We start from the raw sequence: 14,678 nt of genomic DNA, 5'->3' as shown, positions 1-14,678 counted from the left end.
GACTGTCTATCACTGATAGTCTGATGCCGTCCTTGCGTCCTTCACTACAAGAACCATTTCCGTGTGCACTGAAAGGGTCTGGCGCATACACATAGTACTGAACATCGATACTTTGTGCATCTGGGCACATCTCTAGCCACATTTGAATGATACCACTTTCAGACAGACATGTCCCTAAATCCCGGCCTTTACTGGACATTCAAATGCGGGTTGTTTTGTTTTACAGGTCCCAGGCTGAGCCCCCTTCACACAGAAAAGCAAATTACCAAGTTAAATATTTCTACCCGGTAATTTGCTGATTAACATGGGTATGTCTTCTGTGTGAAAGGGTCAGCCTGGGATGAAATTCCCGGGTCTCCAACCCTGCTTTTTTTCCTGGTCAAAGACACAGGAATTGTGTCCTGGGTTGACCCTTTAACACACAAAAAGGATCCATGTTGAACAGCAAATTACCAGCTAGAAATATTGAACCCGGTAATTTGCTTTTCTATGGGAAAGTGCTATGAGGGTCTAAATCCCTCCATGGTGAGGTGAAATACTTAAATTGCTTTAGAGTTTAAATTGGCCTTTTAATATCTACAATAATAGAAGTAGAAATGTCAAAAGATTATTGAGTTTATGTACTACGTTGTGCCTTCAAAAGGTGCTCCATCTTGGCATTTTGAAGCTCCTGGGTACACACTAGACAACATGCACCATGAATGATATCAGCTGACGATTTCACTTGAACTTCTCCGGAGTTCCTGACAAACGATATTGTGCGTATACACTAAGCGATTACACAAGTGACCATCGATTATACAGGAGTCATCCAATATTTAGCAACATGTTGGGTTTCTACTTGATTAAAATACTGGTATATGATGACATCGTTCGCAGCATACACACTGAACGACATGCAAATAGTTGTCAAATAATGACAAAATTGAGCTGCATATAAGACAGAGGATCACCCATCGTTAACGATATAGTGCATACATACAGGACAATAAACATGAAAATTATGTTATGACTGTTCTCATGCATATCATTTAAAATGTCGTCTAGTGTGTATGCACCTGAATACAGCAATGATTTTAGAAGCAAAGATTGTGTTTTGCTATATAGGCAATATGGACGGTGTAATACTGCCTCACCGCACTGATTTCATTGGTTCGATTCCCACCATGGCCTTAACTGTGTGGAGTTTGTATATTCTCCCCGTGTGTGCATGGGTTTACTACAGGTACTCCGGTTTCCTCCCACAATCCATAAATATACTTGGAGGTTAATTGTCTACCAACAAAATTAACCTAGAATGTCTGTGTGTGCGTGTACATGTGGTAGGGAATATAGATTGTAAGCTCCACTGGGGCAGGGACTGATGTGAATGTTCAAATATTCTCTGTAATGCACTGGAGAATATGTATGCGCTATATAAATAACTGGTAATAAATAAATAAAAAATACAATCTTTGCTTTTTTTTAATTTGAGGCTTAAACGTCTTAAGTAGCAAACTGTTGTGGGATAGACCATAGAACAAAACACATGATCGAAATAGCTTACACATAATTATATAATAATGCAGCCAAAGAGATAAGCAATGCATGGTCACATAGTAAATCTGTTTAGTACATGGTAATTAAAACATACCTCCCAACTTCTTTGCTTCATAAATAGGGACACGCGCGCGGCGAAGCCGCGCGAGCGCCCGAAAAGGGGGCGGGCGTATGCAAATGAGGGCGCGGCTTATGCTAATTAGCCGCAACCTCATTTTCATACGAGAATAGACGCTGTGCGCATGCGCACAGCGTCTATTCTATTAGATTGGGGGGTCTCCCAACTGCCACCCCGCCCGCAGCGGGACAATGCCTGCCGCGGGTGGGACAGCGGGACAGGACCCGAAAATCGGGACAGTCCCTCTTAAATCGTGACAGTTGGGAGGTATGATTAAAACAGTGAGCAGGCAGGAAATGTGTCAGGGAAGAGCTGGAGGTAAAAACAAAAAAGCCAAAGTCAATTTTAGATAAATGCAGGCTGTGCTCTGAGGAAGATCACAGAATAATCACCTAGCACTGTTTGCTAGGAGAAGCCTCACTATAAACACCAGGGGGCGTGTCCCCATGCGCTGGCAGATTAGTTGATAACACATGTGCAATTGTTTTGTGCTTAGAGCTAGGTGTCCATCGCACCATACTGGCAATAATCCAGAACCACTGATCGTTATATCAACTGGGTTAATTTACTAAAGGGCATAACACAAATCCTTAATATGTTAATATATGTTTGGAGCCTCAATATACCACGTTGACTATGCCAGTAAATTTCATATTTTGATGTATTTTTTTCAGGTGACACCATCTATGGCCGTGTCATGGTGGATCCTGTACAGAACCTGGGTAATTCTTTTTACTGTAGCATTGAGAAAGTTTTCCTCTGTACTGGAGCAGATGGATATGTCCCAAAATATAATCCATCAGGCTATGAATATGGCTGCTTGGCTGATTCATCATCTCTCCTGTATCAGTTCAAAATTCTGGTAAGTTTAATGTCTTGTATATGATTGTTTTGGTTGCATGTGTCTTATACAATAGAATAAATCGTTGTCTACTACTACTGCTATTACTGCTTCTACTACTGCTATTACTGCTACTACTACTGCTATTACTGCTGCTACTATTACTACTGCTACTAATACTGCTGCTGCTGCTACTACTACTACTACTACTGCTACTAATACTGCTGCTGCTATTACTACTACTACTACTACTACTACTACTAGCATACATCCCAACAGTCCCGATTTCAACGGGACAGTCCCGATTATCAGGGCCTGTCCCGCTGTCCCTCCCGCGGCCGGCAGTGTCCCGCGGTGAGGGGGGGCTGTTGGGAGTCCCCACTGTCGGCTGCTAAGCAGCGGGGAATAAATGCTGTGCGCATGCGCACAGCGTCTATTCCCGCAGCCAGGGGGCTGGGGGCATGGCTAGAGGCTCACAGAGCCTCTGGGTCATGCCCCCATAGCGTCAAAATGGGGGCGTGGCCTCGCTGGAGAGCTGCGAGTATAGGCCACGCCCCCGGGCGCAGCAGCACCGTCCCGCCTCCATCAGATCAAAAGTTGGGAGGTATGCTACTAGTAGTACTGCTGCTACTGCTACTACTACTACTGCTGCTGTTACTACTACTGCTGCTATACTATTGCTACTACTACTGTTGCTACTAATACTACCACTAGTACTGCTGCTACTAATACTACTACTGCTGCTGCTGCTGCTGCTGCTGCTGCTACTACTACTACTACTATTACTACTACTGCTGCTACTACTAGTACTGCTTCTGCTATACTACTGCTTCTGCTGCTGCTACTATTAATGCTACTATTACTACTGCTCCTGCTACTACTATTACTACTACTGCTATTACTACTACTACTGCTATTACTACTACTGCTAGTACAACTACTGCTATTACTATTACTACTACTGCTACTATTACTTCTACTACTGCTGCTGCTATACTATTGCTGCTGCTGCTACTACTACTACTACTAGTACTACTACTAGTAGTAGTACTACTACTACTACTGCTGCTGCTATACTACTACTACTACTACTGCTGCTGCTACTACTACTACTGCTGCTGCTACTACTAGTACTGCTGCTGCTAATACTGCTACTATTATTACTGCTGCTGCTGCTACTACTATTACTACTACTACTACTACTGCTGCTAGTACTACTACTATTACTACTACTGCTAGTACTACTACTACTGCTAGTACTACAACTATTACTACTACTGCTAGTACTACTACTACTGCTACTACTACTACTGCTATTACTACTACTACTACTACTACTGGTACTACTGCTAGTACTATTACTACTACTGCTGCTGCTGCTACTACTACTGCTAGTACTACTACTATTACTAGTACTACTTCTATTACTGCTACTGCTAGTACTACTAGTACTGCTACTACTACTGCTATTACTGCTACTATTACTACTACTACTACTACTGCTAGTACTACTACTATTACTACTACTGCTATTACTGCTAGTATTACTACTACTACTGCTAGTACTACTACTATTACTACTACTGCTAGTACTACTATTACTACTACTGCTAGTACTACTACTGCTAGTACTACTACTATTACTACTACTGCTAGTACTACTACTGCTATTACTACTACTACTATTACTACTACTGCTTTGGAAGCTTAACCAGGAATGTGGTTTATTTGTAGTAATAAACACAGAGTTCAGTCACCAAAGGGTTAACTTATAGATCTGCAGAATAGCAGATATATACTGTATAACAGGTAGGTGTATGGTGCAGGTATTTATCATTACACTGCAGCTTGCAGTAGATGATTGAGGGTAATGGAGGTCTCTTTGTAGTATAAGTCTAATAGCTCTGGTCTGTGAGGCAGCCAGCGGCTCTAGCGCCGCATCACTATACACACAGGGAACTCCCGGGCAGTGATTAACAGCTCTTCCCCCACTGGGGTGAAGTGCTGGGGCTTCTTCTCACTAATGGCGCCATCCTGCTCTCTGCACTGCGGGGCACACACAATACGGGTGTGCTGACTGGTTGTCTCACTAGACGCGCAGATCTCCTCACACTATCTGGCACACAGCCGACACGCGCTGTGTCTAACTGACAAGGCGGGTGGGGGACAGGGGGATGGGGAGCACAAGGGGACAATCAGCCTTTAGGGCTGCTGCTGCTTGTTTCCATGGTGACTAGGGGGCCGGGACATCACTTTCGATCATATGGATGGCCAGACCCATTGAAAAGTGCAGATAACATGCGCCTCTACAGGGCCGGCTACCGCAAGCCACCGCTTGTGCTTCAGTGCCATTGTTATGCTACTGTCAGTATATCACAAAATTCCAATAGCTAATATGGGGTAAGGGAGATCTATTTTCTTGCTTCGTCCGGGAAAGTAGAGTATGTATTAAAATTCATCATGTACAAATGTATTCTGTATTCTGTTCCTGAATCTATTTACCATGTTTTGTACATTTTTTATGTTTTATCTGTTCGCTGCGGATTTAAATTGATAGCAGTGTTATTGTAATAGGTTTTTGACCATTTGCATTCATTTGATTTGCCTACAGGACAAAGCACAGCCAGAAACACAAGCTGAGAAATTTGGCAGCATCGTGTTTAATGCCAAGCTGGCGGCGGATGATCCCGAGGCGCTACCTCTAGTCAGGCAGCCTGGATCAGACGGGTTTAAAGTTGACTCCACTGCTTTGTTCCAGGTGTGTGATCACCGACAGCTAACACTTGTTTAAAACAATAATGATATCAGCTAGCAGATTCCACCTTTGTCTCTGATCAAAATATTAGTAGTCAATGTATATGTATATTCTATAAATAACATAGCAAGCCACAAACATGTCTTATCCATAAATCATACCTCAATCGTCAAAGAGCCGTAAGTCATTGTGCAGTTCCAGGACTAGCAGTGCTACTTAGTCATCACAGTTTAAACAGTGTGTTTGGTTATTTGCTTGTCTATGATCATCCCAGTCACCCGGAGGCTAGATAAATGTTGGTGGGCCCCCCCTGGAAAAAAATCCACTTTACCAGTAGGAATGCTACTTGTGGTATCGTGTAGCCAAATGTATGTCCCTGATATATTAAACGAATGGTGGCCAAGGTGGATTATAAATCTTCAATGTTATTTATTGAACTAATAGGCAATATGAATAGTTAAATGGATTGGAAATGAATGTAATAATCCAATACTTAATTGATTCTGCTATATTAACTGATGCCACAATTCCAAATGTAACTGCAGTGGATATATGGTATACAGTAAATTTTGGCAGCAATCTTTTTGTATGGGATTGGAGTCTCAGGGTAAATATGCACAGGAATGACCAGGAAATGTTGACATAATGGCAATAATTGAAAACTGCCCTGGGTGTAATTATGGGGTTGCAGTCAATTGGTGAATGATACTTGATGCAGAAATGAGGACTGACTTCAGTGGTGCAACTGTGGCGGTGGAGTTAGTGGTAAGTGGTTAGGCACTGAGGCTGCCTTTTGGTGTGCGACTTGGAGAATTGATTGCATTTACTGATGGTGGTTAGCCTCCTGCCGCTGTGGGTGTGCAGATTCCATCTCCTGCTCTTATTTGTTTGCTTATTTTTTCTGCAATAACTATATATTATATTATATAATGTAACTAGAAGACTATGTTATCTAGAAAAGAAGTTTCCCTTTAATTATAGGAACCTGTATCACCCTACCTGTTAGAAGCACCAGGAGTCTAGATTTTGGGAAAACTATTTTGAAATGTAAAAGTATCCCCCACTTTAAATCTGGAACTGCCTATAGTAAACCATTATACAGTACATGGGTGTTGTTTTCTAAAAAAAAACATTTTGTTGTGCATGTTTTATAGGTTTCTACTGGACGAGAGTGGTACATACACACAATCTACACTGTGAGGTCTAAAGAAAATGCCAACAGAGGTATCGGAAAGAGAAGCGTTGAGTACCATTCTCTATCCAACACCGGTCTTTTAGGAGGTTCCCTCAACATCCGTAAGAAGAGAGACGTCAACGAGGCCCCAACAGTTGCTCAGGAAATTGGCATTGAGAACAACAGGGGAACCAATATCCAACACATCATTTTGGAACGCAGCAACAAGAAAACAGTTCTTGAAAAAGATCTCACTATCGATGGGGTTATCCCAAGGGAGCTAAATAATAAGGAAACGGAATTCAACATTGTCATCGTCGTAGTAATCATTGCCGCAGTATTATTATTTGCGGTCTGCTTGATAGCTATTATTATATTCCTGCTGAGGCGCAAGAAGAAGTCTAAAAAGAAGGAAGAGGGGAGGGAGTCGGGAAGCAGCGAGCCCATGATGCCTCCTCGCGGTTACAGTACGGACAGCTCGGAGGTTTGACCTTTTGGATCTTTGATCAAGCCATGTAGAAGTGCCTCAAAAGTTCTACACTTTACATTTTCAGCTAATGTCTCTTTTCAGAACATATTTACATACACTGTGCCCCCATTGGTCAGTCTACTCTTAAATACCTCATGTATATTTAAAGTGTTGGAAGGACCATGAGAGGCACAAAATGGGACCGGAACATAAAAGTCATTGCATTTGTATTAAGGAACTCCTGACAACCTGAATTCATGCACTGAACATGAAGAGGCGCTGAACTTAAACTCTAAAATGGGGGTCATCCTCTTATATTTCTTTTATTTTATTTAATACAAATTTAAATATGCAACGGTGCTGATAGCTTGTCTCTTCATTGTTAGAGAGGGCTCGTTAAAATCCTATCCAATTAACTTTGGAGGTTTAGCGATCATAGTATACATGTCATATTGCTATTATTTTTTCCTTGTTATCATTATTATGAAGAATATTATTTTCTTGTACAGTACTTTGGAAATATATAAACAAGTGACATGATCCAGTTACTGCTGTAAGGCAGGCATGTCCAAACTATGGTCCTCCAGCTGCTGTGAAACTACACATACCAGCATGCCTTGCCATAGCTTTAGCATTCCATAATAGCAAAACGGTGACAAGGCATGATGGGACTTGTAGTTTCACCACAGCTGGAGGGCCATCATTTGGACATGCCTGCTGTAAGGTGATGACAAATACTGACACTTTTTTTAATAGTGTTCCTCTGTAAGCCAAAGATACCTTTGTCATTATATGGTGCTAGTCTAGGGGGGGAAAGGAGCTACCAGCACGTCATTTTATTGTGTTTTTTATATGTGTGGTCATTTTAATACAGTACAAACCTACTAAAATAAAATGATTGCTAGTGTAAGAAATAAGATAACGTGCTGCACAGTCTAGGATAGTTGAAGACAAGATTACTTTATTGCACTCAGTATTTTAGAGATCTGTAATGATAGACATGGGCATTTATCCACTCGCAATTATGACATCGGTCCCATTCTTGTAATTGTCCCATAGTCTAGACCCCTACAGCATTGATGAGGTGCAGAGTATTTTGCAGGAATATCTCTTTTCCATCTAAGTATCATATTGCATTATGACATCACCAGCATTCAGTGACATATGTCAACATAGGAGTTGCTCCTCCAATAATTAGCAAGATGTAGCAATTTGGTTCCTTGCTACACAGAATTGATGTGGTAATACCTTGTGACATCCATACTACTGCTAACTAGAGTTACACATAACCACGTTGAGGGCCATATGTCACCTTCAAGCTACCTGTTGCCAAAACTGGCCTAGAGGTGTGTATTTCTCATGGTTTAAATTACTTCCCAGGTTCCTCTTGGAAAATAAGATATCACCTTTAACCTCATGAACTACTTTATTAGAAAAATAAAATTAAAACCGAGGTGAAAAGATTGGGGCTAATGATAAAACCGTGAGTCAAAGGGGCACATGCATTTTCTGAGCAAACAGAAGGCACTTGTCAGAAGCTTTTAAGTCTTAAGGCTCCTGTTTGCATAGTAGTCCTAATCTTTGGTCCCACTGGTTTATATGCACAATTGCTTCATAAACTATCCAAGAAACTCTAAGGCCACAGTTATGTAACATGTTCTTTCTGATGTGATAGGCTGTATTGGCTGCTCTCCCAAAATAGCTGGAATAGAGTCACTGATTAGGCAGCGGATGCACTGCAGTTTTATATGTGGAAACTAATATGTATAACAAGTTAAATTGATGTTTTATTAAATTATTTATGGTATACACAATATCAATTAGACAAAATGAACTGCTGCTGCTAAAATAGATACCAGCATCTTCCGCACTTAATTGAATTGGCCCCTTAAGGTATCCATACACCAGCAGTGTATTGGGAAATCCCCTGATACCCTGGCAGCAGCGTTGGAGGGGGTAAGGATATTAAACGTATAAAAATCACGATCCCTGCAAAGATCACAGAATCTGCACTTTTTAACATGCATTATATCCCTGATCCCCCAAGGGATTCCCAATCATTGCTGCCCGCTGGTTGGCGCATTTATTTGGCGGAATGGCAAAGCAGTTGGGTCGGGGGGATTAAGCGTCAAGTTACTGTCGTCTAAGATGAAAACGGCCAAGGATTCCAACTGTCGGAATCCCATTTTGAATACCCCCTTATCACCTGGAATCTTGCTGAAGAACACGAAAGACAGCCTCTAAAAACCACCCACTACCTATATATAAGTTATTTATGGCTCTTTTATATAAGGGTACTAATAGAAGTTACATACATTTTCATTTACAATACTACAAATTTAAAAAATGGTTCCCAAACATTCTAGAGAATTTTTTTCATGACACCCCAGAGCCAAAATTTTCTTGAGAAATTTAGAGAAAAATTATTAAGTAAATTTTTATACGTATGTTATCTTTAGCTTCAATTATGTGGTAAAGAACAGGATTTACTTCTGTTTGTCTACATACTTTATGATTGGCAGCCACCAGCAACCTGTTAGTTAACCATAAATTATTTGAATTGGCCCTGGACCACCAATTCAAGGCACATCTGCAAGTGTCCTGGGGTACCATAGAGTGCCACGGCACACAGTTTGGGAACCACTGAATTAATCTTAAAGTAAGGTACTAAAGTTTGTTACGAAATTTTTACATTTAATTGAGAAGGCTTGTTTCTGGTGTTTGCTAAATACACATTTCTGATACCAATATGTAATAATGGCAGTTATCTAATGTCAGACATGGGACAGATGTATAAACCTTTAAAGAGGGGTGTGGTATAGGAGTCTGACAGTCATTATCCCGACAGTCATTATCCCGACGATGGGATCCCGACTGGCTGGACCCAGACAGCATGGTGAGTGCAACTAAGCCCCTTGCGGGCTCACCACGCTGCGGGCACAGTGGCTAGCTTCGCGAGCCACCTATTCTATTCTCCCTCAATGGGGGTTGTGGAACCCCACAAGGGAAAATAGCGGGTGGCCGTCGGGAACCCGGCTGTCGGTGTTTTGACAGATGGGATCCCGATGTCGGGTGAATGCCTGTCGGGATCCCGACTGTCGGTACCCTGTCCGGCACCCTTAAAGAGGAGCCGTCCACCAATTTGATTCTACTGTAAATATTAGTTATCTGGTACGTTCTATGAAATGATGGGTAGAATATGAATGATTGCTATGGGCAACTTACCTAGCTGGCTGCTTTGGATGGTTTGATACATATCCCCCTATTTCAGATATTAGTTTGTTGTAGCCAGCGGGGACAGAACAGGTTGGCAAGACCCCAACAAAAACAGCTTTGTCACAATTGAATGACATCAAGAAAATAGTAGACTTTTTGTATTACGTTACATACTGAATAAAATAACATGTTGGGAACAAGTAATTTATTATTTGGAAATCATTGAACCTCTTATTAATGTATTGTTGTTATTATTATTATATTTTTAACTATGTGCACAGTATATAGAAAGATCCTATCATAAGAATATTTGGAATAGGTCTGACAATTGTGTATTATGGCACTGGTTATTAGGTGCGCCATAATTCAAATATATGCCAATTTTCTTATTCTTTGTCTATTCATTTCAAATGTAAAGGATTATACCATTTTAGTCATCCTTAATTGAATTCGCATTTAAGTTGTATTTGCTTCATTGTGAATGTTGACGTTTAAGTTCAATTATAATATTTTCCTGTTCATTTAAAACTTTTTTATACATTAACCAAATTTACAGGTCAGTGTAAATATATGAAATAGTGTTCGTTCACATTCTATTGTGCCTTGAAGTTTACGATTGGGCCCATACTGTAGATGAGGGGTGGCCACACCTGTCCACAAGATCATGTGTTTTCAGGAAACCTGTAGATCTATAGTAGGAATGAATGCAGCAGGTTTGACAACGTGACAGTTAGTAATGACTACAGCTGTGCACCAGCTAGGTGACTTGGAAAATGTGGACCGTTGGCAGGGGCGTAACTATAACCGTGCGGGCCCCATAGCAAGATTCTGAAAGGGCCCCCCTCCCCAACCACCACTGTCATGTGTGAGAGAGGGAAAGGGTGTAGGGGAGAGAAAGGGGAATAGACAGGAAGGAAAATAAATGGAGAGAGACATATTGAGAAAGAAGGTGTCGGGTATAGAGAGAGAGAGAGAGAGAGAGTGACAGACTGTCAGAGTCGGAGAGAGAGGGAAAGTGTGGGAAAAGAGGATGGGAGAAGAAAGATATACTGTATAAAGAGAGGTGAGATGGAGGGGGAGTGATAAAGTGTTGAGAGAAAGAGAGGGGGAAGAGAGAGTAGGGCAAAGAGGAGCTAGAGAGAGAACAGGGGGAGAGAAATAGTGGAGAGATAGAGGGAGTCGGGGGGAGTGAGAGCATACCTCACAACTTTGCACTCCACAGAGTTGGGACCCGTCGCGCTGCTCCTGTTCAGTGGCGCAGGCTGTGGCGTGTCTCCTGTGCCCTGCCGTTCTCAGCTATGTCAGCGCAGGGTCTTCTGTATCCTGCATTCAGCAGCGGTGCGTCTCCTGCGGACAGTCCTAAGCCATTAGCGCTTGGTCTCCTGTGCCCCGCGGTCCTCCGCCATCAGCATTGAGTCTCCTGTTCTAGCCATCAGCGCGTAGTCTTTCTTCAATGTCCTGCAGAAATCAGTCCCAGGTGTTCTGTCCGCTGTGGTTAGCAGCGCGGCCAGCGCCCGGTTTCCTGTGTGCTGCAGTCGGCAGTGTCTGCCTCCTGCTTCTACCGCCGCTGAAGGGGGGCATGTGACAGCGGCATGGAACAGCGGCACAGCCGCTGCCTGCACTGCAGTATGTACTTTTTTTGAAAAACACCTGAAAAAAAAGGGTGCAGGCCAGGGGAATGCCAGCTGTCCATGGGGCCCCCCCAAGTGGCCGGGCCCCATAGCAGCTGCATCCCCTGCACCCACTGTAGTTACGCCACTGACCGTTGGTAGATCTGAAGGATCAGTTTGGCCACCCCTGCTGTAGATTATATAGTTAATATGGTGCAAATCTGTAAATGATGGCAATAGCCTTATAATACTGTACAATAAGTTCAGTCCAGTGACCCTGTCACCTACACAGAACAGAGGAGGCTGAATGTAAATTCATAAGAATGTAGGTTGTCTGTTGACTAGGAACTAGATATGTGCGCAGGTTTTGGCAAAAACACCATCAAAAGATTTAGTTTTAAAATCATGTAACTTGGACCTGATTTTGTTCCTGTAGTATTATTAACATCATTAACCCTTTGAGTGCTAACAGCTCTGTGAGAGATGCTCAAAATATCTGGTAAAAAAGAGCTCAGTTCTACACAGTATCCCCAAACTGTTCTAGGATGCGACTAAAGGTCCATACATACTGGGCGATTATGCCCAGCGTGTAAGGACAGCAATGATCGCTGTCATTGCTGGGGGGAAAGCCGTTCAGTGCATACACACTGAGTGGCTTTGCCCCTGCCCGGTGCTGTCAGCGTGGAGTGGACGGCTTTGCATAGCGCAGCGCTATGTAAACCTGTCCTCAAAGCTGCTCATCTGCTGGGAATGATGCGGGAGCGCACAGCAGCACTTTGCTCATCGCCGGGCCGTACACACTGGGCGGCTTTGAGCTGAAAGCCACTCAAACTTGCTGTTTTGAGCGGCTTTCAGATCAAAGTCGCCCAGTGTGTATGGGCCTTCAGTTTGACTTGTAACCCCAAAGTTCAGGTTTGTTTGTTTTTTTTCATTCAAATAAAGGGGCATGTTTTTTAACATTAGGGAATTTAGCTTCACCCGGGGTGCGTGGCATTGGGACACCATCAGCCTCTTTTTCCCATACCCTATAAATACCTGTTCAAAGATATGGGGCCTTATTTTGGTTCACTCTTTCTGACAAAATCCTTCTTAGATGGACAAAACCATGTGCACTGCAGGGGAGCATATGCAAAATGTGCAGAGAGAGCTAGATTTGGGTGGGGTTTTACTTCAAAGTGAGATCTATATTGAAGTGTAAAAATAAAGCAGCCAGTATTTTCCCTGCACAGAAACAAAATTACTCACCCAAATCTAATTCTCTCTGCACATGTTACATCTGCCCCCCTGCAGTGCACATGGTTTTGTCCATCTAAGAAGTATTTTGTCAGAAAGAGTGAACCAAAATAAGGCCCATGGGCTTATCAGCTTATACAGATGTGACCACATACATCTAGCCTCCTTTTGTGCTAAACAGCTCTTCTAGCTGTGACACGGATGGTCCGATTGACTTTTTTACAACTTGTTTTATTAAATGCATAACATAGGAATACGATGCAGCTTCTGCTGACTAAATGATATGCAGCATGCCTATATTCCGTGTGCGACTGCAGCTTTATCTGTTAACAAAATGCTACATTTCCTGTAACATTTGAAATACATGTCTGAAATTTCCTGTGCCATTATTAAGGTGTTTGACGTTTTATCTGCGAATATTTTTACTATCTGTTTCTAAAGAAGGGAATACTCTTTAATCCTGATAATTCCTGAAATATTTGTTTATATATTTAGTGCAAATAAAATGGTGAGTTCAGCATCAGTATGTACACTACAGTCCACTCTATCTGTAAATGTTACTGTATGATAAGCACTACTTTGAAACATTTCTCTGTCTCACTAAGAGAATTTTAGGCAATATATCATTGTACAGTGTAATACCTGAAAGTGCAGTAAATAGAGTAATAGATGAACAATGGTTTTATATCTACACAAACCTGTCCTGTTTTCTATGCAAGTGTAATATATGTTAAGAAATAATAGTATTCAGCCAGCCTCTAGCCGTTACTGATTGCAGTGTCTTATTATACAGCACTGCCATTTGTCATACAGTAGTTACATAAGGCAGCTTTCCAGTGTCTGTACTGAGTTATTAAACTAAGGTGTTAATAAAACAATGTGTAACTCTGACCCATAACCACCAAGTGGTCTGCAATAAACATTGTCTTTTTCCATTACTTTCATGTTGGTTTATCTGCTATCTAAACAGTGAAATACAGCAGGACTTATTTGAATTTCAGACTGGAACAAATAAGAATCCTAACAATCCTCCCGATACTGACCCCGGCAGCTACCGTAGCCTGAAACTGGCAGTCGCCCATTGTAGTGTATGGACTATATGTTACCTATCCACCAATCAGAGGGTTCCTGGCACATGCCAGACCCCTCCCCAACAGCTCACAGAGCTCAATGCAGGGACAGGCTCCTTTCAGAGCTTGTGCTTATTAATACATCCAGGTGAAGTGATCTCATATTGGAAATGCAATATTACTTTCTAGAACTCCTACACCATAGTCAACTGCAGCTGTTGAATATACAGTAGATGAGCTTCTCATAAGAAGCCTCCAGAGAGGGATCAGAGGGATTCCTCTCCTCCGTTCTCTGTTGATTGTGCAGGCAATAAAACTAAGGATGGTCATTGCTGTTGCCATCAATGGCAATATTGCATCTGGCCATTGATAGTGCTGAACTATGCATTGGATGGGCATCGATATTTTTCCTATCGATGGTCATCCATTTTGTTTGACTGATTGGCCTGTAGGACAATCAAAACACGGGGGCAGGGCTATGCTCTATGTCCTGGTACTTCGAGAAAAAAAAAGCAAACGATCTGGTTCTCCCCCATCGATGGCAAAAGTGTTTAACATCGGCCATAAATCATCAATGATTTTGACTTATCGATGGTCAATGGCCATCCCTAAATAAAACTTCCAGGTTAAAATTCTGCAAGTTCCCTCTTTGC

At 42.1% G+C, this 14,678-nt stretch overlaps 1 protein-coding gene across 1 annotated transcript in view; it reads left to right on the top strand.

Moving 5' to 3' along the window:
* Positions 1–13,893, top strand: part of FREM2 (FRAS1 related extracellular matrix 2) — a 191,780-nt gene extending 177,887 nt beyond the window's left edge. The window contains exons 22-24 of the mRNA XM_083169759.1: positions 2,332–2,519; positions 5,110–5,256; positions 6,408–13,893. Of these exons, the coding sequence (XP_083025885.1) occupies positions 2,332–2,519; positions 5,110–5,256; positions 6,408–6,917 (845 nt within the window). The 3' untranslated portion in view covers positions 6,918–13,893. The remainder of the gene's footprint in view (positions 1–2,331; positions 2,520–5,109; positions 5,257–6,407) is intronic.
* The last annotated feature ends 785 nt before the right edge of the window (positions 13,894–14,678 follow it).

Source organism: Crinia signifera, chromosome 2 (assembly GCF_055691185.1).
Source record: "Crinia signifera chromosome 2, ASM5569118v1, whole genome shotgun sequence".
In the NCBI taxonomy this organism is placed as follows: Eukaryota; Metazoa; Chordata; class Amphibia; order Anura; family Myobatrachidae; genus Crinia; species Crinia signifera.
This window is presented reverse-complemented; position numbering and strand designations above follow the sequence as displayed.